The sequence below is a fragment of the Heterostelium album genome (assembly GCF_000004825.1).
Source record: "Heterostelium album PN500 unplaced genomic scaffold PPL_contig1, whole genome shotgun sequence".
Lineage (NCBI taxonomy): Eukaryota > Evosea > Eumycetozoa > Acytosteliales > Acytosteliaceae > Heterostelium > Heterostelium album.
The window spans coordinates 425494-448781 of record NW_008805078.1 but is presented as its reverse complement, the minus strand read 5'-3'; the positions used below and the strand labels follow the sequence as shown (position 1 = coordinate 448781).

Here is a 23288-nt window from a genome sequence, read left to right as displayed (position 1 = left end):
TTGTTGTTAAATTCTTAATCACTGATTGATTCTAATCTACTTTCTTTTAAGTATCAATCATTATTAGTCACTCTACCACACCCACACTATTTGCTATGAAAAAAAATACAAAAAAATCATAAAAAAAAAAATGAAAAAAAATTCAAACTTTTAAATTCAACTGCTATATATTTTTTTTTTTGAAGTTTATTAAGGACAAGACGATATCAAATCGACAACATCTAATTAATCTAATTATATATAATTATTTGGTTGATTTTGTTTTGGCTTCATTCAATTTGAACACACACTTTTATAATATACCTATCACAATATAAATAAAATGTCACATACACTTTATCGTCATCCAAATCTAGAGATTTTAGAGATAAAGAATGATAGTATAACATTTATATTGTCAAATACAGATATCAGTGTTGCCAATGCATTGAGACGTGTCATGATTGCTGAAGTACCAACAATGTGCATTGATCTCGTCGAATTCGAAGCAAACAACTCTGTATTGGTAGATGAATTCATTGCACATAGATTAGGTTTAATTCCATTGACAAGTCACAAAGTAGATCAATTCAATTATACAAGAGTAAATAATCTATTATCATCTATTATCATCTCATCTCATCTAATATATCTGCTAATCTATCTAATCTATTTATCTTTTTTTAGGATTGTAGTTGTGCTGAAAGATGTGATAATTGTAGTGTAGAGTTTAAATTGAATGCCAGATGTAATGATCATAGTTATTCTGTATGTATAATATTATACTATCACTAGTAGCAGTTGTTGTGTCTTGTTGAAACTAACTAATATTATTTTATTATAATTGTTGTTGTTGTTGTTGTTGTTGTTGTTGTTGTTGTTGTTGTTGTTGTTGTTAAACTACACATCAATTCAAATAGGTTACAAGTTTAGATTTATTGTCACAGAATGACCATGTAATTCCAGTTGGTAGTAGTGATGGCAGACCCGATACAGTTATACCAATAGTTAAGTTACATAGAGGTCAAGAGGTGAAGCTGAGAGCTATCGCAAAGAAAGGTGTTGGTAAGGAGCATGCCAAATGGTCACCAGCATGTGTCGCAACCTATCAATTCCAACCAAAGATCGTTATCAATCAGAATAGAATGGACGAGTTGACAGATCGTCAGAAAGAGGAATGGGTACAGTCATGCCCTGCCAACGTCTATCAATTCAACGCACACCAACGTCAACAAGTAACAATCGAAGATCAAATGCGTTGTATGTTTTGTATGGAATGCAAAAAGAAAGCAGACTCTCTAGGTAAACCAGATCTAGTTTCCATCGAACAGAAAACAGATAAATTTATTTTTAATGTTGAAGTAAGTTTTTTTATACAATATTAAAATCTCAATCATATAGATATCTTCCTTTTGTACTAACACCGGATCCAATTATTATTATAGACAAATGGATCATTAAAACCAGAGGAAGTGGTACTATCAGCGATACAAATTATAAAGAGAAAGTTAACTGATATTCAAACACAACTCCAAGATACTGTAAATTGATGAAACAAAACAAAACAAAACAAAACATAACATAACAAAAACAATTAACTCCGATTTATAAAAAATGTTAAATGTAATCATTGATCATTCTATCATCTCAAAAAAAAAAACAAAACTAATCATTGCTATGAATTCGATTTAAATCAATAAAACAAAAACAAAACTAATATCATAGTATTTAAACTACGATAAAAGTATATTTCAGTTTTTAAAGTTTATTTATTCATATTAAACTGCTCTGCTGATTGTTATTATTATTATTACTATCAGTTTCTATTAGCTTATTGTTATCATTGTTGTTGCTGCTGTTATCGATGTTTTGTAATTTCCAATTATGTTGTTTATCAAGTGTCAATAGTTTTTGATGATATTGTGTCAGAGAATGTCTGTGTCCAACACTTATAGTCGATATTCCTTGATCCTTACATGCTTGATATACTCTCTTCTCCATTGACTGTGGTATGGAACTGGTCGATTCGTCCATGAGTGCAAACACCGGCTTGTGGTACAACAACCTGAGGAATGAGATTAGTTGTTGCTCACCAGGCGACAAAGCATTAAGCCAGTTGTGAGTAAGATCATTCAAATCACCACGAGCAATGATGTCTCTCTCACGATCGAGCAGGTAGCCAAGATCGAATCGCTCAAATAGCTCTCGCATCTGTTGCTTCGATATTCTCTTTGAGGCAATAGTATAGGGATAGAGGATCTGTTCTTCCAAGCTACCGTAGATCAGATACGGTTGCTGCGAGAGGAAGAACATCTGCTCGTTGGCAGGCTTGATAATCTTTCCATAGAAGAAAGGCCACAGACCATTGATGATACGAATCAATGAACTCTTACCAGAGCCACTTGGACCCATAATTAATAAACTACTTCCTCTTTCAATTAATAATGATATATCTATTTTTAAATGTAAGATGACACCAAGTTAGAATATACAAAGTCAATCATTAAATATTATTCAAACTTACTTTTAAATAATGATTCACCTTTTGGTGTAAAGTATGATACTTCTTTAAGTAATATTTCAAGTGTCGATGGTTCAACCTTGAGCTCACCGACTTGCTTTTGAACTTCGGTAGAGCTGACGATGTCATTCTCTTGTTTTTGTTGTGCTTCGTATTTTTGTTGCTTAACTTGATTACATACTTCCAACATTGTTGAAATACGTTGAATATAACTAGATAAATCGGAAATGTTAGCTGTTACATTGATATACTGACTGAAACCGCTTGCCAACATAATACAATTGTATGAAAACTTGTGAAATAAAATATAAATATTAATATCCAGCATCTATGATATCATAGAGTCTTTGCTATTTCATTTACTTACAACTGATACATCTGCAAATGGTATAGTCTTCTTTGTACCAATAAATAAGGGAATTGCAATAATAAGATAATTTACGAGAGGTGATAAATATGTAAATAAATCGGATGTTGCTAAAGTTAATGAATGAATGTTGTGTTTTAGTTAGTATAGATATCAAAAAAAAAAAATAGAATGTAGTTGTTTAACATACTATTTAAACCATATTGCCAACAGATTTGTTTTTTCTTATTTTCAAGTAATACATCGAATTGTTGTTTAGCTTGTTCTTCTTCAACCATGGTCTGGGAAACGGTTGGGTCACGAGTGAGACTTTGAAGTGCAATAGACTCGGCGAATGTACGAATACGTAAATGAAGATAACGGAAGTCACCCTCGAGCTTATCTTGAAGATAGGATACTGAGACAAGTGGTGACATGATAAATTTGTTTGCAATGTAACCGAGGATGAAGAATCCGTAGATGATGGCCGGTGCATACCATCCCATGCCACGCCACGTCAAGAAGGTGTAGTATCCGACGACCAGCGGTCCGGTGATCATCTGCGACAGGACATTGGCCATCAACGTAGTGAAGTTATCAATGTCAGAGGTGATACGTTGATCGGGATTATCGATACGTGTGTCGAACGCCATGATTCGGTAGAACAAGTTGTTGTCAAAGTATTGGTTTTGAATGGTGAGACACAGTGTCTTTCTCCAGCGCCAAGCGATGATTCCAACTGTAAACTTGATGGTGGAATCCAACAGGGCAGACAAAGTCAGCGAGAACAAACCGAAAAGCAACGATCTGAGCAATGAGTGTGTGTCACCGTCGGCCAAGTAGGTATAGACGTTGGCGAGCAGCTTTCCAGTGAGACTGGAAGCATAGGTCTGAGAAATGGCCAGTCCCAAGAGGAACAGCACCATGATACCAGGAATGATTGGCGAGGAATATAGCAGCTTAATGATATGAATCAAACGAATAAACAAACGTAGATCGTATCTATTTTGAGAGGCCAATGTTTTTGTGAGTTCATGTTGTTTGAAGTTGTTATTGGATTGTGAAGAGGAGGAGGAGGGAGAAGCAGCACCACCCATAGCATGTCCACTACTAGATGAAGCGGACTCTTCTTCTTCCTCATAGAAATCTTCGTTCACCGGTATCTGATGATATTCATCACCATTAATTATATTTGTTCTCTTCATGATCGAACTCGAACTCTATCTCTATTTGCTATCTATCAACAAACAAAAGAGAAAAGTGAAATGAAGTGGGAGGAGAGAGAATGAACAAAAGTCGATAGGTTCTAATTTTTATTCTTTTTCAAAATGATTATTATTATTATTTGCTTTGGGGTTTGGGTGTGGGAATTTAGATTTATTGGGGTAAAAATTTAGATAAAAGAATGAAATTGAATGGATGATGGATTTATCTGATCAATCATGATAGGGTGCAACGAAGAAACACTAGACTTTAATTAAATGAAAAGTTTGATAAAAAAAGATATCTTGTTGCTGTTGTTGTTCTCGTCTGGTTGTTGTTGTTTTTGTTGTTTAAACAACAAATGGGTATGAAAACAGGTTAATGCCAAAAAATGTTACCCAAGACTGGTGATTCATCAGTCTATTCTATTTTAATTTCATTCAAAATGCAAAGAAGTGCAAAAAAATTTTAAAAAAATGAATACTGCAATGAAAAATTTAAAAAAAAACGATATTAAATGATTGTTTTTGTTAACAATTATTCGTCTTTTCATTATTATTTGTATTAATTAGTCCCTTTTTCATTCTTTTAAAAAAATAAATATCTATAATTTCCTTATAAAAAAGGAAAATGATTGTTATTTTGTACAATATGAATAATTACATTATTTAGTTATTTATATATTTTTTTTTTGCACTTCCTTTTTTAGTCATGTATATTGCTATGGCTCTGAAAATTTTAAGATCTATCCTATCATTATTGAAATTGAATAATTAAATTTAATTGGGTGGTTGTTAACTTTATTTAAATTTTATATTTTTTGAACTCAAAATAAGTAATATTTATATTGATCAACAAATATTTAAAATACTTTATTTTTTGTAGAATATATTGGTTAAACTATGAGAGAATTATAACCCGAATAAACCGGCAAAAAGAAAGAAAAAAAAAACAAAAATGAACTGCACAGCATTAGTTTTTTTTTTTTTTTTTTTTTACTTTTTACCCCCACACCACATCTACCAATTAGTCTTTTTTATTTTATTTTAATTTCTATTTGTTGTTAATATCTCTATCTTTTTTTATTTATTTATTAGTAATAACATAGATTAGATAGAAACAAAATAAACGAAAAATGAATCAAAAAAAGAGTGGAGGAAGTAGTAATGCAGGTGGTGCTTATTATGGAAGTAGTGGAGGTTCTTTGCCATTGCGCTCGATGAGCTCGTTGGCAGGTGAAACCATTCTTGCATTTTTCAATTGGTCGTTGGTCGTAGAGTACATCTCGATCATCTGGTTCTACCCGATGGGATTCATGGGTTTCACCGGTATGGAGGCATTCCTGGTGATGATGTTCACACCGATACTTCTCTTTGGTTTCGTTCGTCATTTTCTCGGTGGCAAGACCGGCGTACTAGTGCGTATGGCCGCGTTGTTGGTTGCACTCGCCGCACTCTACCCATACGATATCAACGATCCCAAGAGTGTCGAGAAGCATGAGCTCATTCTCTGGAAGAATCCACACGTCACCAAGACTGTGTTTGTCGGTATCGGTCTCGCACTCGACTGGCTCTGTCAGTGTCGTGCATTCATTGCCAATGCCGGTTCGAACCAACGTCGTGAGCGTGTTGCCTTCTCCTATATGATGGCTATCGTCTTCCACGCTTTGATTCGTTTGCCATATTTGTCGGTGAATCCATTCATGACCTGGAAGAACTGGATCGTTTTCGGTGCAGCGTTGGTTGTTTTCGCAGCGGTCGTTCTGTTGCGTGAGAGCACCGAGGAGTCGGAACGTCGTCGTCCAGTCATGGAAGACGCTTCCAGTCCATTGACCACCGGTATTGGATTCGGTGGAGTTCTCTTTATGTCACAGTTGTTCCTCTCTACCTATGGTGTCATTCCACGTTGGTTGAATCTCGGACCTTATCCAGCCGGTATCTTGGTTATCGTTGCCATGATTGCCGGTGTCGTTATCTCCAAGAAGACTTCGATGTTGACATCGCGTAACACCCTCATTTTCATGGTGGTCGTCGGTGCACTCTATGGTTTCTGCTCTGGAACCGTTCCAACTGCCGTCGGTCTATTCGGCTTGGTTCTCGGTTGTATTTTAGTGAGCTACACAATGGCTCTTTGGAATGTCATCATCGAGAAGATGTCGAATACACAACGTCCAGTCTCAATGTTTATCTATGCTTTCATCACCTACACAATCTTGTTGTTCTGGGCCATCTACGTTGTTTCCTACAAGTTTGTACCATGGTATTTGGGTTCGACATTGCTCAGAGAGCGTCACCAGACAATGGTGATCGCCGGTATTCTTGCTATGGGAGCGGGTGCACTCAACTTTGATTCCGAACGCGGTCCATCCTCGCCAAAGAAGGACAGCAGACACTCATCGATCGTCAGCTATCCACCACGTGAAGTATTCTATGGAATGTTCGTCGGTTTGGTTCTCCTCTTGTTGTTCTCTGTCAACCGTAACCTTTCCCACCCAACTCAAGCCGCTGTCGCCGGTAACCACTACGAGAGAATCGTCACCCCGACCAGCGTCGAGAACATTCCACCCACTGAAATCAAATCGATGATCTGGACTATTCATTTCGGATACGATAACTACGGTAGAAACTCATTCCCCAACATCACTGACGCGATCCGTAGTCACGGAGCCAACGTCATCGGTCTGCTAGAGTCGGATCTCTCGCGTATCATGACATCGAATCGTGATCTCGTTGAGTGGCTCGCCAGTGAGTTGCACATGCACAGCGACTTTGGTCCAGCTCCATCGCAAAACACTTGGGGTTGTGCCTTGCTCTCGATTTTCCCAATCGAAAGCAGCAAACACGTCATCTTGCCATCACCAGAGGGTGAACTGGCGTGTCTCATCGATGCCATTATACGTGTTGATGGTGTAGCAGTTAATGTTATCGTTACTCACTTTGGTAACACCGAAGACAAGCTCGACCGTAAGCTTCAAGCTGAAGGTGCCGCCGCGATCGTCAGCTCCAACAACAACATGCCAACCGTATTCCTCAGTTATATCACAGAGAAGACCGGTGGTGACAACTACAAGACTTTGCTCGCAGCCGGTCTCGAAGACACCACCACCCTGAAACGTTATTGCGAATATGTATTCTATAGAGGTTTGGAAATGACCAAATTTGAACGTTGGTCATGTGGAGAGATTTCTGATACCGAAGGTCAGCTCACAAACTTTAAAATTAAAAAAAGTGCCTCTGGTGACGCCACCAACTAAAATAAAATAAATAAAAATAAAATAAAAAATATATAAATATTAATAAACAATGTTTATTTCTTAATCTTTATATAATGGTTGTGGATTTTGTATTTTCTTTGGAATGCACAGTGGTTCATCTAATAGCTCTTCAAGAATCTCTAATAGAAATTGTTTTTTTACTTTATATTGTTTCTCAATTGTTCTTGATTTTGCTTTACATAATCTGTATAGCCAGATGGTTGGTTTTGAGAATACTTTTTTGAAAACTTTAGTCTTTAACTTTTGTCTCCTTCCTTCATCACTATAGATAAAACCAGTATACTTTCTATTTACATATTTGGAAAATTTCTTACTTAAAATCGCAGGATCAATCTGTTTTTTTGCGCATAGTTTCTTTTGTTTTTGTAAGAAATGTTTGAATCTTAATGAAACAGTATTTTTTCTAATAGAAGAAATTTCATTATTATTTAATAAATGATTATTGTTTATATTATTTAAAAAAGTGGTTGAATTTGTGTTTTTTGAATTGTCAATCAAATTGCTGTTGAATTCAAAAGGTTGATCCAATGATATTAGAGTTGGGTATTGATAGTCACTATATAAATTTAATTTATTATTGTCACCATAATCAATGTTTATTTCACCATTGAACAATGGAAATAAATTACTTTCAAGGGTTGATTGTTCTGAGAATTCTAATTATAAATTAATATTGTTTATAGATCAATAAAAGAAATATTTCACACTTACCAAAGAGATAATTTGTATATTGATCCATTAAAAGCAATTTGTCAATCAAAAATGTTGTCATTAAGTTATGATATATTTTTAAATGTTGTTTTAATGATGAATGTTAGTAAATCATCTTTTTAAAAAAATAAATTAAATTTAATTAAATAAAAACCTTAAACTTTGACCTGCAAACAAAACTAAGTATAGAGTGATGTATGTTTTCTTCATTACCCTAATTTAAAAGATCTTTGATTGACAAATTGTTTTTTGATGTTTTTGAAAATTTGGTTCTTTTTTTTTTCAATGGCATTTTATGTATTTCTATAGAGTTTTGTTATTTTTTGGAGGTAAATTAAAAAGAAATTAATCTTCTATAGCTTCTATCAATCATCTCCAAATAACCCACCAGTATTGAGATAAAGAACAAAATCAATTTGCCTGCTGACTCGCTTACTAAGTTGTTTACACTAAACCAAAATATTCACTTTATCTTTGATATCTTTTAACTCGTGACTTTGGAATTTTAACAGCTTGCAGGACATCATTAACCAAACCATTTGAGAAGTTACTAAAGATTTTCTATCCAACATAAGTGTATAGGGTTTTAGAGATACATTAGCCAAAGAATGAATGACGATATTATTTCAAATTGGTGATGATGTAGAAGTTGTACTATGATTGAGAACTTAGAGCAATTGCTCTAATAAAGTATTAGTTTGACTTCAACTTCAAGTTATTGATTAAATCTAAAAAGATATAAAGATATAACAATTTCCGAATTTAGAAATTTAAGTTGACAATCAAAAAAAAAATCTAATTATCAATTTTTTTTTAATTTATCTCACACAAAAATTTTTTTTTTTATGATTTTAGATAGATATAAAAAAAAATGAATATAGATTATAAGAAGTATGGAGTCATTGCTGGTGCAGTTGTAGGTACCGCTGTAGCAGCTCCAATAGTAATCCCGGCCGTCACAGTAGCAATTGGTTTTGGTAGTGGAGGTGTGGTAGGTGGTACTTTTGCGGCAACAATGATGAGCAAACTAGGCACATGCGCTGTTGTTAGCACACTTCAAAGTATTGGAGCTACAGGTGCCATTTCTGCTAGTAGTACTGCTGCTGCTTCTGTTACATCTGGTTGGTTAACTAATAAATGGTGGAACTCTGGTACACAATAAAGATCTCTCTGTTTTTGATCTCAAACCAATCATTTAAATGAAGGATTAACATCCACTATTTAAATGTAATATTAGATATCCCAGTAATAAAAAGAAAAACATCTAAATAAACAAAATAAAAAAATATTTTATTTTATTATTGTGTATTTAAGTTTCACCAGTTAAAAACTTTTTGGCGAATTTAGAATCCTTTGAAAGTATATAGAAAATTGGTATGCCTGGAATGATGTATTCCGGATGTGAAAGTACCGTGTCGATGGTAGTGGTGTGTTTTACACGTATCCATCTCTTCTTTGTTCTGTCTATTTTGCTGGTATCTGGCAGTATTGTTTCTGTCCAATTGGTTTGGAAATAAACTTCGATAGTGTCCATTCGGTAGCGGTGATCTTTGTCCCATGGTGCCTGCTGTTCAAACATCACTTCAAGATGGTCACCAAATGTACAACCCTCTTGGAAGTCTACGATGTAGTCTTTCTGGCTAAACTCTGGATAGAGAAACACCGTTGGGAAGTGACCTTCGCCGACACTCTCCACACCACGGTCATCGTCGAACCAAATCTTTGTGTTGTACTGTGTGAGATCGAAAATAGGTTTGCCAAGAGTCATCTTCTTGGTCGCCAGTTTCTTGGCGAGTGTAATTAGCTCGGTTTGCTTCTTGCTCTCCTCTTCCTCCTTTTCTTGTTTGCGTCGTGCGATCTTTGCTATCGCCGTAGCAGCTTCGTCTCGCAATGCCTTTATCTCCTTGTTGTCCTTGATCGACTCGACTGCGAGTGCACGGTCTCCAAGCTTGACGGCATCGTCATACTTTGCGAGAGCAATCATCGATTTCAACGCACGGTAATAAGCCTTGACGTTTCCCTCGTAAAACTCGATTGCAATGATGCAATCTTGAATGACACGTCCATAGTTTTTAAAGTCCATATTGACGGCGGCACGATTCGATAGACACATAGAGTTTCGCTTCATGTCCTTGCACTTGGCGTCGAGAGCACGATTATAGAAATAGATTGCTTCGTTTCTGTAACGTTTCTTTTCCTCTGGATCTTTGGTGGTCGGTGCATTGGCGAGTTGATAACGCTCGTTTCCTTGCTCCTTGAAGCTGTCGCACAGCTCTTCCGGTGTGCATTCGTCTGTAATCGCCTGTAGAGCGTCGACCATTGGATTCGAACCTTGTGGCATCTCTTGCATGAAAATCGGTAGATTCTGCCATTCGTCATCCTCAGTGTCCTCGGGTGGCGTTATACCCTGAGCTATTAATCTCTCACGTTCCAATCTCTTTTCCTCTTTATGTTGTTTCCATTTCTCTACACTTCTAGCCCAGATTTCATCCTCTTCTTCCTCTGTTAATGGTTGATCCATTCTTTATACATATAAACAATAATATCTAATTATTTGAAATTCAACAACAAATTGAGTTGAATCGTCAATCTTGTCAAAATCTGATAAAAAAAAAAAAAAAACTATTTAAATTTATTTTTTTTGTGGTAACAAATCTTGTTAATATTATTCGCGGGTATCAATATTAAAATAGATATGATTATTTATTAAGTTGAAACTTTATAAATAATCAATTAATTTATTTCTATTTATAATTTATAAATAAATATTAATTTAAAAAATAAAAATAAAAATTTTTATTTATTATTTGATCATTAAAAAAAAAAAATTAAATTTAATTTCAAAATCATTCGTTTCGTTTTCATTTAATAATTTTTTTTTAATTTTTTTTTTTGTTAAATTAATTTAATTAGATATATAAAAGATGGCAACAAAGAAAACAAAGACTACAGCAGCTTCAGATGAAACTGTAACTGAATTATATGCAAAGTTGAGTGCAAACGAAGAGTTGTTTGCTCAGTACAACTTAATCACAGAGTTGGGTGACAAGCGTGAACTCGAGATTCTCAAAGTCGACAAAGAAGAATATAAAGTTACAAAGGAACACTATTTGAAGAGAGCTAAAGAATTAGTTAAATTAGAACACTTTTGGAAGAATGTCGTATGTAGCAAAGCTTTTGCATTTCAACAAACTAAATAGTACTATAGCTAACAGAAATTCTAACTCTATCCCCAGTTCCAAAAAATAGCACCAAGTTTATTTACTGATGAAGATGACGGTTTACTTTCATCTCTCACCGATTTCTTTGTAGAGGATACTGATACTGAATTCAAACTTACTTTTGTAATTATTATTGTAGATCATTCATTGTTGTTTAATAACAAATACTAACATAATATTGTTATCATCACTATCACTATTCGATTTATTAGACATTTGGAAAGAATAATATTGTTAAAGATGAGAAATATACAATTATTTGCAAGACACCAGTTACTCTTGAAGATTTGAAAGATACATTGGATGTTACTGTCGAACCAGAAGTGAAATTGAAAAAGAAAGATTCAGAATGTCCGTTCGTTGGTTTCCTAATTCAACCATCGAATCAATATTGCTCTGTTTTAGTTGGTGAATGTTGGAAGAATCCACTACAAATCTATCAACAAGTAATGATATGATATAAATTTAATCAAGATAGAGATAGAATATTTAAACTAACAAATCTTTTATTTTCTATTTTATAAAACTAATTAGGAGTTTGGTACTATGATTGAAGGTGATGAAGATTTCGATGGAGAGCTTGATGAAGAAGATGACGATGAAGGAGAAGAAGCTGACGAATAAAAACAAATTTAAATTAAACACATAACATTACATTACTATAGTAAATTTATATTTATTTTTTAAATTTATTTATTTATTGCTAATTATACAATTCATTCACTTTTTGTCTGTTTGTTGTTTGTTGTTTTTTAATTTTTATGTTGTTGTTGTTGGTGATGTAATTTATCTTGATGTTGCTTTTCTTTCTCGATATTGATATTGATTGGATCATCGTGTGACTCAAACAACACTGGATCTTCATTTCCAGTTGCAATCATATTTGAAAGTTGATGGTTGACATGGCCGTGATCGACCTCATCTTGACGAATGACCAAGATAACATCACGGAGTTTAGCATCATCTGGCAATCCCCAATATTCTCTAGCGATTTGTGGTGCTTCTACATTCTCAACTTTTCCAGCATCTAAATCGTGTAACATATTTGTATCTGTATAGTAGATATGGTTGGAAATAAAACGTTAAACTTTCGTTTTAAATTCTTGATCCATTTCGAAATTATAATTATACATACAAGTAATGACAGCTTCCTCTTCAAGATAGCCGGTGAATCTGTGAGCAGTCTTTGGACTGATGAGATAGAACAAGAGGAAGGCATTCCAATAGGCACCTTGAGCCAGTGTGATTAGATTACGTTCCAACTTGGTTGGCATTGAAATCTCCATGAATGTCATCAAATGCATTCTCTCATTCTCGGCTTCATCGAGAAGTATCTTGATCCAGTTGTTGTGCTCCATACGACGCAATGTCTTCAAGTGTTGCAACATACCGGCAACCATACCTGGCACTGCTGCGACAGTCTCCAAAACACATGCATAATGAATATATTTCTCTTTGAATACACTAAGTGATTATTTGTTAATTATTTTCAAAAGATATATGAAAATTGTATTAATTTTTTGATAATCTTACAGATTTGAAGCTTTTCTTAATAACCAGACAGCAAAACGAGCTACATTATCAGAGATGTTTTGTGGTTGATGGCGTTCGATTGGTATGAATTCCTTTTCAATCTTGAGTAGTTTGTCTCTGCTGGTGTGAGCGTAGAGGGTACTGTTACGATGGTATTCTGGTGATTGTTTTTTGTATTGTGGTTGTCCCAAAAATGAGAAACTACGTGTATGTTGTGACAAACATTTGAATCCAGGGTATAATTGTGTGGTGGTGTTGTTGAATGAACTTGGATTAAAGGCTCTAGTTGAGCTAGCAAATCTTGTTACTTTTGATAAACCATTCATTTTTTTAATAATAATTATATAAAATATTATGATTATTGATTGAAAAATTAAATAAAATAAAATTAAAAAAATAGAGGCTAATTTTGTAAAAAAACAAAAAAAAAAAATTTTGATTGTTTTGAAAATGACTGATAGATAAAATATTATTTTTAATTATTTTTGATAAATATCAATATTTAATAAGTTTTAGATAATTAAACTATATTTTAATTATTAGTTAGTTAATTAAAATATTGGGCAAAACAACTTATATTTATAAAAATGTAAAAATAAGCAAAGACGACAAATTTTACCCAGGCTTATCTTGTTTTTTTGCTAACCACACAAACCACAGAAAAAACCATATTCTGATCGAATAATTACATATGCAAAAAAAAAAAGTAAACAATTTTAATAAATTAGGTCATCATTGTTGTTTTTAATTAAGATCAATTTTTTTTTTTACTGCAAATATTAATAATCATCATTTTTGTCTATACTAATTCGTTTGCAGCTACTATGATGATCAAATTAGTAGCAGAGTTTTTGTGTCATGAAATAAGGATAATAGAAATGAATAAGATTAATAAAATCATTGATTTTGAAAAAGTTGATAATATTATTTATAAAAAATAGAAAATCATTATTTTTTCTTATTCTCTTATAATTAGTTAAAATTAAAAATAAATATTTTTTTGAAATTTTTTGACACACTTGTGTAACCTATACTAAAAGGTCATGTGAAAAATAATATGAAAACAATTATTCATTATTTTTGGTATTAGTATTCAAGAAAAAATATCACATAAATTTATCAATAAATCAAGTTCAGGGAAGGGTTCTTAGAAATAGTAATATATGAGGTGGTTAGTAATTCATATGATGGAAACTATTTTAACACTTTTTACCTTTTTTGTTCTTCAAAAAATCAGTTATCACTGCAGTGTTTCGGTTGATCATTAGAAATCTGAGTTTTTTTTTATTAAATCTGAGAATGTAACAAGACCATAAAATCAAATCAAAAAATAAATAATGAATTATATTTTTATTACTAATTCAAAAAATTGTTTTCACTAAATAATTTCAAAATGAATTAAAATTTTTTTTAAAAACAAATATTTGGTTGAGTTAACTAGATTATCACTTTATTAATAATTTTATTACTACTATGTATTAAATACATATCAAACCAACAACACATGATTTACAGTTATTAAATCAATATATCAATCAGTGTCTGATGATTTCTGTTCATTTTTTACCAATAATATGATGGGGGATGTGTGTGGTTGATGATCACACCAATCAAAAACCAAACCACTCATCTCTGATTAAATTTCGCGGGTTAAATTATATGTTTTGTTTATTTTTGTTAATTTTATTGGTATTGTGTTCAATCTACCTCTCAAAGATTTTTAACACCCCTACACTGACAATAGGATAGTAGGAAATCAAACAAAATTATATTAATGAGGGAATTTTATTTGTAGTTATCTTCAATTGTTACCAAAACACTATTGGTTGATAAAATATGTTCTGATTGAAATGGAGCAATAAAGAGGATCTTCAATAGTAATTTTAAAGATTAACATAGTTCTATCCAGAATCGACAAAAATTTAAAGTTGTTTCAAACTGTGTTTAAAATTTTTTTAACAACATCGAATATAGAGAGATCATTCATTTTTTAATATGGAAAGTAAACTTTGCTGAATTCTATTTTTAATATTAACTCAGAGTAGGAAGCAGTTGATTTCAAGAGAAAAAACATATGATTGTGAGTAAATAGATTTCCTATTATGATGTAAAATTATTATTTTGAGAGACATTTTAATTGGGTGATCACCCCAGTTCACTAATTTTGTTTTCGTTTTAGATCTCAATTATTCTTGGTGTCTGTGTTGATCAATTTTGTTGAAGAAATTATATTAACAAGAATGAGTGAAATCGATTTTGATATAAGATTGTGGTTAAAGTGTTGGTTAATATTTATATATACACATATATTTTTATATAAATATTCAAATTATTCGATATTTATAATAATTCTATTTATTATTTTTGAAACATATGATGATGATTAAAACAACAAAAAATGGTTATTGTTGGTGATTATGGTGAATGACTGGTATCAACTTCAATGTGGTGGTTGGATTTTGAAGAGTGATTTTTGAAAGTGTTTAGAGTGTTTGTGCGTGGGTGTGGGTAGAATAGATGTGAGTCGTGGTTTAGTGATTACTATGAACACAGTTTTTTGAAACTAATATTAAATTTGTTAAATCAAGGAAAAGTAGTAGTGCTTAAAAAATTTTCTTTTTAGGTAGTCACAGTAGTAGTGGTTCAATTCTTATACATGTGTGGTGGTGTAAGAGATGTTAGTGGGGACAAATTGGAATGAGAATCAGGTAACTTTTGGTTTCTTTGTGGTAATAGCTAAATATTCTTATCTTATATGCTGCGAGTTTGCAATTGTGGTGTGTAAGGGTAGAAATGTTTAGTTTAGAGGTTTTTGATGATAATCACTTTGTTGTTTTTGTTGCTGTGTAAGTGATGTGTTGTTTTTGAGGGTTGGTTGCTGGGATGAATCTCAAACTTGTTTAGATCTCAGACATATTTAAACAATCAGGATTTATCAAATGTATTATTACTTTTATCAAAACATAAAAAACATAATACTGTAATCTAAAACAAATTACTATATATATTTTGGAAGTAGATTTTTAAATCCAAAAATATTATATTGCTAAAAACACCAATTTTGTGCAAAAAACATTAAAATCATCCTATACCCATATCTCTTCACCTACTCATTATTCGAATTTAAACATATTAAATAGCAATACATCTTTTAATATATATTGATTGCTCCCTATTTGAATCAGTATATTTTTATTTTGTTTTTGAAATTTTTAAATAAAAAAAACATTGTCCCTTTAATTTTTTATAAATATTCTATATACCTTGAAATTAATAAAAAATCACATCCACTTATATATATATTTTATCTCGACTCTATAAATCAAACTTAAAATGGGAAGAAAGAAAATTAAGATTGAAAAAATTACAGATGATAAAATTAGACAGACCACTTTCAGAAAGAGAAAAGATGGTTTGTTTAAGAAAGCAATTGAACTAAGCCTCCTTTGTGATGCTCCAGTTTATGTCTTGGTTGGCAATCCATTACAGAGCGGGTTATCCTTCTACCAATATAAAAGTACTATCATGCCAAATGAGGTAATGAGACAATTACCTCTTCCAGTTGAAAAATCAACCACCTATATTGATCATGACGTATGTTAAATTTTACTATATACTTTTAATCTATTAATTTAATATTAATAATTTTTTTTTATAGTTACAAAGAAAATTTGCAAACCATTCCAAATATATGAAAGTTCAAAAGAAATTGTATCCAAACCCCAATTCTGACCAATACACAAGTTTTGTGTATTCACCAAACGAATCACTTAGTAGTAGTCCCAATCCATTTTCAGATCCTTCCTATTTAGATTCTGTTCTTAATATTAATGGAAAACGTCCAACTGACTCACCATTATTAGATACCTTAAATATCAATTGTAATTTTACTGATTCAAACCATCTTTTTAAACCAATTTGTAATGATAGTCAAACTCAACAAATTCAACTACCACCACCACAACAACAACAACAACAACAACCAATTAATGTTGATTATTCACACAATAGTAAATTGTTTTATAATCAACCATCAATTCTTCCAACACCTCAACTAAATCTATATGATTGTATACCTCACCCTCAATTGCTACAATTAAACAACTATGCACAATCGTGTAATTCTACTCCACCATCACCATCACCACTATTACCATCGTCACATAGTTTGTCATTGGTTTCACAACCAATGAGCTCTGTACCTCTCCCAACAGATGGAGTATGGAACCAAACAAATTTCCAATTATCATCATACATCAAACAAGAATACCAATATTAAAAATAAACAATTCCAAATCATGATAATATAAAACCTTTAATATTTTGTTGATTTTGATTTGTTTTGTTTTGATTTGATTGGTTATAAATAGATTCCAATTAACAATTTTATTACAATTGTTGCTTTGAAGAAGTTAATATTAAATAATGATATGACTTTTTTTTTTTTTTTTTTTTAATTGACTTGAGCTGCTCCTCTCTTTGGTGGCAAGGGAGGCGCAGATGTTTGGGTAGCTGGTGGTTTGTGAGAAACTCTTTTTGGTGGCGGAGCTGGTGGAGTTCCGTTGCCAGCACTAGCAGCGGGTGTAGATGCGCTTGGTACAAAATAAACACCTTGGATAAGTGAAGGAGTTGTGGTCGATTTCTCGGGAGCTGCAGAGGTTGCAGGTGATGCTGATGCCGCTGGTGTTGGTGGAATTGGTGGTAGCGTTTTCTTTGGTGGTGTGGGTGGTAATGATTTAGATGGAACTGCTGGTTTATGATTGGTGGATGTATTTGGTGGGGAAGATGGAGTTAAGTTTGGAGAAATGGGTGGAGTTGATGAAAGTGGAGGAGTTGTGGATGGGTTTTGTTTGAGACCAACGGTAATGTTGGATCCGTTTTGTAGTCTGTTGGGTGGTGTATTGTCAGTTGGCACAGGATTAGTAGGAAAAGCATAGGTGAATCTTTTTGATTCTGGCTTCTTTGGTGCAGCATTTATGTTTTGTTGGGAGAGCGACGATGATCCGCTGATTGGCTGTGGATTGTGATTGATAATGGTGGGAAGTTGTATTTCTGGTTCGGATGTGGCTGGAAGTGGTATGGATTTGATATTTGGCAGTGTGAATTCTTCAGTGGATGTCGATTTCGATATCGATGGTGTAAGTTCTGGTGATGATGGTGTAGCTGGTTTCTTTGTTCCAGCCACCTCAACGTTGGGATTGGCATGGAGAACAAAATTACAAAAAGATAGCAATGAGTTTTGCTGAGTGAGTGCTGGTTTGGGTGATGTTGGGTGTAAAGTATTCGAGGGAAGTGGTGGTAATGTGTTGGAACTGCTATTTGGTGAAGCAATGGGAATCGGTGGGAGTTGACTCAAACTTGAAGAATGATTTGTGGTTGTTGTTGTTGATGTTGCGGGGATAGGTGGAAGATGTGAAAATGAAAGTGAACCAGAGTATGGTGAGAGTGAACGTGTTGAGTCGGCATCCTGGCCTGGTAATGCTGGCAAAGTGATATTTGGAATCTCAGAGAGTGAGTCACTGATGAGACGATCTTCATTGTCGCTGTTATCGCTGTAGGTATCTGTGTGGTCGGCGGCAGCAGCGGCAGCGGATGTTGATACATTCGAGTTCATAGTGGATAGCACTGATTCAACAGACAAACTCTCCAGTGAATCTTGATTGGAGCCATTCATAGGTGATTCTTCTTTTCTTGAATTGGCTACAGTCAAATAAGAGAAACATGATTTACAAACTCTTACCGGCTTACTATGATTATCGAGTTTAAATGATTGATCGGAACACTTTCCACAAACTACATTTCCACATCTTCTACAATGATGCTATAATAAAAATAGGTGAATTGCCAACAATCACAATTAGTAAAATAAATAAATTTGAAATGATTATTGATAAACCTACTCTTCTTCTTATAGTAGTGAACTTAATACTACATTCCATACATTGTAGTGCCTCACTATCTGGAATCCAAACAGGTGCTGTTGAAGCTTTATCTTTTTCTTCTTCTGTTTTTAAAATTTTAATATCTAAATAGTTTGGTGGTTGTAATGTATTATTATGATATGGTTAGAAATATTAAATATGAATAGAGAGTTGTGCTTATAAATATAACATACTACTGTATTGTCTGTTCATTCTCGCAACGGAACCTTCATTCTGTGATAAAAACTTGAGTTGACTTTCAATAGATTGTATCCAAGATGCCTTTTCCTGTTCATTGTCGGCGAACACTGTAAATGATTTAGTTGTATGAATGATTTGGAATGAATTTTTATATTCTAATTTTAATTTAAAGAAAATAAAAAAAAAAAAAAAAAGTTAGTTAAAATTGAGTGGATGTAAATGTAAAATAATATTTACTTGAATCTTTATCATCTAAATTAACAAGTTTAGAATTTGCCAATGGCAATAATCTATGAAATTTATAAATTGGATTGGCAACAGTTGTCTCTGTTTTGGTTCCATACACTAAAGCATCACTAAACAAAATGAACCAACGTTTCTTTGGTTCTTTTCTACAAACTTTTGTTAAATATCCTTCTCTAATAAATGTTCTAAGTGGTGCTAGTAATGGCTATGTGGTGAAATTGAAAAATGTTAATATCGATTGAAGATACAAATTTGTATTCTTAACTTACAGGTACATAACCAGTGAATCTTCTTTGAATACTCAGAATCTTCTCTGAGTTTTGTTTCTCACGTATACTCTCGTTGATGTGATCGGCCACCTCTGAGACTTTGGCAAGTGCCTCCTCGATGACTTTGTAGTCGCTGAACTCCTTTGGAGTCAGATGTATAAGACTTTGAAGTAGCAGCTTGTAACGAGGGATACGCTGCACTGGCATGATCAAGAGCGATGTCAGATCCAATCCAAACGCCGATTCCACACTGATCTTCTTGAGAAACAATCCGAAATCCTTTGACTCTGTCGACTTTTCTTTGAGTTTCGAAATGGCTCTGTCATAGTTGGAGCAATACTCTGTGTACATCTTCAAGTAGGGTGCCAACTTCAAGAAGATATCACCCATCTTCTTGTTGGAGTACCATGTTGTCATACGATCCTGAATCGAATTCAACAACTCTCTATTCACAGTCAGCAAATCTTCAATATGTCCAAACACCTGTTGTAATGTCTTTACTGAAACCAATGGTGGTTGGATAGCACGCAATGGTTTTAAATAATACTATAATAATAATAATCATAATAATAATTAAGTTAATTAGATATTTTTTTTTTCTTTAAGATCAAATTCAGATTTAAGTGGTAAAATTATTGATTAATGAGGTCGCAACCCATAAGACATCCCAATTTGATTGATGATGTATTTAATGTGTTGTGGGGTTATAAATATTTGGTTTTCTGTTTTTTTTTTTTTTCACAAAACAACAAGATATAAAAAGAATCCAACAACAACAAAATCATAAAAACAAAAACAATCTGTGTGATTCGATTTGAATGTTGATTGTGAGAATGAGATGACTAGCTTGACTTACCTGTACAATGACTTCCAAATTTCTCACATAAATGATCTCTGTATCTAAAATTTCCTTTGCTACTTTATCTCTGTTTTCATTTTGAATTACTTTATTTCATTTTTGATTGAGAAATTAATATTTAAATTACCATTGTAATTTCTTTAAACCTTTAAACTTACATAGTTTTGCATAACGTTTTCTTGTTATCCATGCTCTAGCAAGAGATCCCAATAGATCTTGATCTACCATCTTTCTATTATTACTAAAAACAATGTATTATTTCTCTTTCTCTCGCCTCTGTCTATTAATTTCTTTTTTAACTTTAATATAAATAACTATTATTGACCAAATATACTATATAAATAACTAACAAACTACAATTTTGATTGTAATATTACTTTAACTTTCTTACTATAGAAATAAATATAAATAGAATTTTTTTTATGTTTTTAAAAAAAATGTAAAAAAACAAAATAAAAACGTGTGTGATGATTATAAAAATGTTCTGTTATACTTCTTCTAGAAGAGAATAGATCTAAAACTAAGAACAACTGTTCTCAAAAAATATACAATGAATAATAATAATAATAATAATAATAATATATGTACTAATAATTTGTTATGTTCCGACTGGTTTTGTTGTAAAATATTGTAATGTGTGTTGTGTGGGTATATGTTGATATCTTTATTTTTTAATTGTTCTAACTGAATTAATAATTAATAATAGCAAACTAAATTTGTTTTTATAACTTTGAGAAACAACTTAAAACACAATGGGGGTGTTCAGTGAGGATTGTATTGTTTGGTTTGGTTTATGTTATTTGCAAATCAATCCAACCAAGTTATATTTAAAAAAAAAAAAAAATTTAGATTTTTATTTCAATTTTTTTGGTTTTTTTTTTGGTTCCAAAGGGTGTTGCAACTTAGCCCAATAAAGTATGGTGTAACATTTTGTAGCAAACATATGTTTGCTTTTGGTTTTTGTGTGTTTTGATTTTATTTAAAATATCTATGTGTTTGGTATTTTATTTTCATTTTTATTTTAATGTTAAATTTTAAGTAAAAGTGTTGTTTGTTAATAGCAATTAAAAAATGTACAATGTCTGATTTTGTGTTTGTGTTTAGTTAGAGTGAAAATAAACTTATAATGGATTTCTTTCTTGGCTGTGGCATCACTGGTGAAGGTGTCATCGATATGTTTACACCGGTGTTAACACCGTCGGTGACACACGATACAATGGTAGGTGAACTTGGTGCTTTACTCTTTTGAAATGGCGATCTGTTTTGATTGGAGATCGGTGGTAGTGAAGTAGTGATCGTCGGAGTCGAACTGGATTGCATAGAATCGCCGCCGCTGTTGTTGCTATTACTATTAATGTTATTATTATTATTACTATTGTTGTTGCTATTGTTGTTGCTTATCATATCGGAACTATTATTTATGTTACAATTACTACTGTTACCATTGCTACTACTCATTATCATACTGCTGGTAGTGATGCTGGTGGTAGTCGTACCATTAATATTGTTATTATTGCTGTTGTTATTGCTGCTGCTGCTACTATTATTATTGTTGTTGTTATTGCTACTAGTCGTTGTGCTGTTGAAAGAGGATGCGTGTGAGAGCGCTGGAGAGTGGCGACCGGTGTACAAATAGAGAGCAGAGTCATCGTAGAATTTATTGGATTCTGGCATTCCACCAGAAGAGTTGTTCAGTCTAAGCGATGACATATCGACGCCATTCAAAGAATTTGGTGTTAGTGAGAGGTTATTATTGTTGCCGTTGTTGTTGTTGTTGCCGTTGTTGATGATGGTGCTACTGCTGCTACTGCTGCTATTATTATTATTATGTCCAGCAATCTGTTTAAGTTGTTGTCGTAACTCAATGATCTCTTCCTCGAGTTGGGCATGACGTCGCTCGTGTCTCTCATTTTCCAACTCATACTCATGGATTACGTTTCTAAGCTGTGTAATCTCCTTCTCGTGTGTCTCTATTGTTTGTCGAAGTTCGAGATTCTCCTTCTCCAGTCCGTAGACAGTCATTTCCAGACCTCTTAACTTAAAGACCGGTGATTGTAAAGGATCTCTTTTCTCACCGCTACTACTTCCTCCAGTAGAGGTAGTGCTACTGGTTGGAACATTCAATGTAGATGCAGTTGTTGTCATCTTTCTCTCTCTCTATCTTCTATCTTCTATTAGATTATGATTATAAATTTTTTTTTTCACAACCAAATTATTTGATAAACTAATGTTTAAATTACTATTACTATTATTTAATAATAATAATAATAATTAATGATAATTATAAAAATATGATACAACAAACAGCAAATATTTATTCTTATTAATAAAACAAAGAAAAAAAAAGAAAAACAAACAAAAAATATATATTGTTAGTTTTTTATTTATTTATTATTATAATTTAATTTTTTTTATTGTTATGTTATTAGTTTCACTTTAGTGACAGGCAAAGCAAAGTTAAACTTATCTATATAATTTTGATAAATTAAATTAAACAAAAACACCCACACCACTTAAACACACACACACAATTAATTCACACATTATTACATTCACACACACAAACACACAATTAATTCACTTGTAAAATCAATTATTATGTTTTTTAATTACAATTAATTATCGTATTTGGTATCTGTAAATAAAGTAGTTGCAACAACAAGTCTAGTCATTATTGATTGCTTTTTTACTTATTGTCTGACAGTTAATAGTATTGTCAGTGATTTTTATAGCAAGAAATTTGAATGAAGGAGGTTTCTTCATTTAATTTGTATTTTGATTGGAGAAGATCTATAAAAAATAATATCTATGAATATATATTCTGAGGTTTTGAGAATTCTAATACAGGGATGAAAAAACTAATAATATTTGCTCAGCCCTCATTTTACAATTTACACAAAAATTTGACAAACTCTTTGAAAACAAAAATAATTTGAGGATTGTTTATCCCCAATCCACCTTTCGAAAAAAAAAATCAGTTAGATTTCATCCCCAATCGAACAGG

At 32.5% G+C, this 23288-nt stretch overlaps 11 protein-coding genes across 11 annotated transcripts; 5 read left to right on the top strand and 6 right to left on the bottom strand.

Moving 5' to 3' along the window:
- Nucleotides 1–322: 322 nt before the first annotated feature.
- rpb3 (DNA-directed RNA polymerase II subunit RPB3) lies at nucleotides 323–1529 on the top strand (the record flags this gene model as incomplete). Its single annotated transcript, XM_020572038.1, has 4 exons — nucleotides 323–583; nucleotides 667–747; nucleotides 900–1340; nucleotides 1425–1529. The coding sequence occupies 4 exons, from the start codon at nucleotides 323–325 to the stop codon at nucleotides 1527–1529; spliced, it is 888 nt and encodes a 295-aa protein (XP_020437896.1).
- A 223-nt stretch (nucleotides 1530–1752) lies between these two features.
- On the bottom strand, nucleotides 1753–4051 carry abcD1 (ABC transporter D family protein; the record flags this gene model as incomplete). Its single annotated transcript, XM_020572037.1, has 4 exons — nucleotides 1753–2432; nucleotides 2504–2792; nucleotides 2868–2977; nucleotides 3058–4051. 4 exons carry the CDS (start codon nucleotides 4049–4051, stop codon nucleotides 1753–1755), a joined length of 2073 nt encoding a protein of 690 aa, XP_020437895.1.
- A 1133-nt stretch (nucleotides 4052–5184) lies between these two features.
- On the top strand, nucleotides 5185–7302 carry PPL_01018 (endonuclease/exonuclease/phosphatase family protein; the record flags this gene model as incomplete). Its single annotated transcript, XM_020572036.1, has 1 exon — nucleotides 5185–7302. One exon carries the CDS (start codon nucleotides 5185–5187, stop codon nucleotides 7300–7302), a length of 2118 nt encoding a protein of 705 aa, XP_020437894.1.
- Nucleotides 7303–7362: 60 nt separating this feature from the next.
- PPL_01017 (uncharacterized protein) lies at nucleotides 7363–8095 on the bottom strand (the record flags this gene model as incomplete). The annotated part of the gene is made up of 2 exons (XM_020572035.1): nucleotides 7363–7979; nucleotides 8035–8095. 2 exons carry the CDS (start codon nucleotides 8093–8095, stop codon nucleotides 7363–7365), a joined length of 678 nt encoding a protein of 225 aa, XP_020437893.1.
- Nucleotides 8096–8905: 810 nt separating this feature from the next.
- On the top strand, nucleotides 8906–9196 carry PPL_01016 (uncharacterized protein; the record flags this gene model as incomplete). The annotated part of the gene is made up of 1 exon (XM_020572034.1): nucleotides 8906–9196. One exon carries the CDS (start codon nucleotides 8906–8908, stop codon nucleotides 9194–9196), a length of 291 nt encoding a protein of 96 aa, XP_020437892.1.
- Nucleotides 9197–9343: 147 nt separating this feature from the next.
- On the bottom strand, nucleotides 9344–10555 carry ttc4 (tetratricopeptide repeat domain 4; the record flags this gene model as incomplete). The annotated part of the gene is made up of 1 exon (XM_020572033.1): nucleotides 9344–10555. One exon carries the CDS (start codon nucleotides 10553–10555, stop codon nucleotides 9344–9346), a length of 1212 nt encoding a protein of 403 aa, XP_020437891.1.
- A 403-nt stretch (nucleotides 10556–10958) lies between these two features.
- PPL_01014 (nucleosome assembly protein family protein) lies at nucleotides 10959–11879 on the top strand (the record flags this gene model as incomplete). Its single annotated transcript, XM_020572032.1, has 4 exons — nucleotides 10959–11195; nucleotides 11271–11378; nucleotides 11468–11701; nucleotides 11790–11879. 4 exons carry the CDS (start codon nucleotides 10959–10961, stop codon nucleotides 11877–11879), a joined length of 669 nt encoding a protein of 222 aa, XP_020437890.1.
- A 128-nt stretch (nucleotides 11880–12007) lies between these two features.
- On the bottom strand, nucleotides 12008–13114 carry aoxA (alternative oxidase; the record flags this gene model as incomplete). The annotated part of the gene is made up of 3 exons (XM_020572031.1): nucleotides 12008–12306; nucleotides 12391–12719; nucleotides 12789–13114. 3 exons carry the CDS (start codon nucleotides 13112–13114, stop codon nucleotides 12008–12010), a joined length of 954 nt encoding a protein of 317 aa, XP_020437889.1.
- A 2072-nt stretch (nucleotides 13115–15186) lies between these two features.
- PPL_01012 (uncharacterized protein) lies at nucleotides 15187–17067 on the top strand (the record flags this gene model as incomplete). Its single annotated transcript, XM_020572030.1, has 4 exons — nucleotides 15187–15208; nucleotides 15412–15465; nucleotides 16159–16382; nucleotides 16447–17067. The coding sequence occupies 4 exons, from the start codon at nucleotides 15187–15189 to the stop codon at nucleotides 17065–17067; spliced, it is 921 nt and encodes a 306-aa protein (XP_020437888.1).
- Nucleotides 17068–17241: 174 nt separating this feature from the next.
- Nucleotides 17242–20512, bottom strand: PPL_01011 (pleckstrin domain-containing protein; the record flags this gene model as incomplete). Its single annotated transcript, XM_020572029.1, has 7 exons — nucleotides 17242–18609; nucleotides 18689–18792; nucleotides 18904–19065; nucleotides 19148–19361; nucleotides 19426–19971; nucleotides 20282–20370; nucleotides 20443–20512. The coding sequence occupies 7 exons, from the start codon at nucleotides 20510–20512 to the stop codon at nucleotides 17242–17244; spliced, it is 2553 nt and encodes an 850-aa protein (XP_020437887.1).
- A 145-nt stretch (nucleotides 20513–20657) lies between these two features.
- PPL_01010 (uncharacterized protein) lies at nucleotides 20658–22429 on the bottom strand (the record flags this gene model as incomplete). The annotated part of the gene is made up of 2 exons (XM_020572028.1): nucleotides 20658–20674; nucleotides 21406–22429. 2 exons carry the CDS (start codon nucleotides 22427–22429, stop codon nucleotides 20658–20660), a joined length of 1041 nt encoding a protein of 346 aa, XP_020437886.1.
- Nucleotides 22430–23288: the final 859 nt, after the last annotated feature.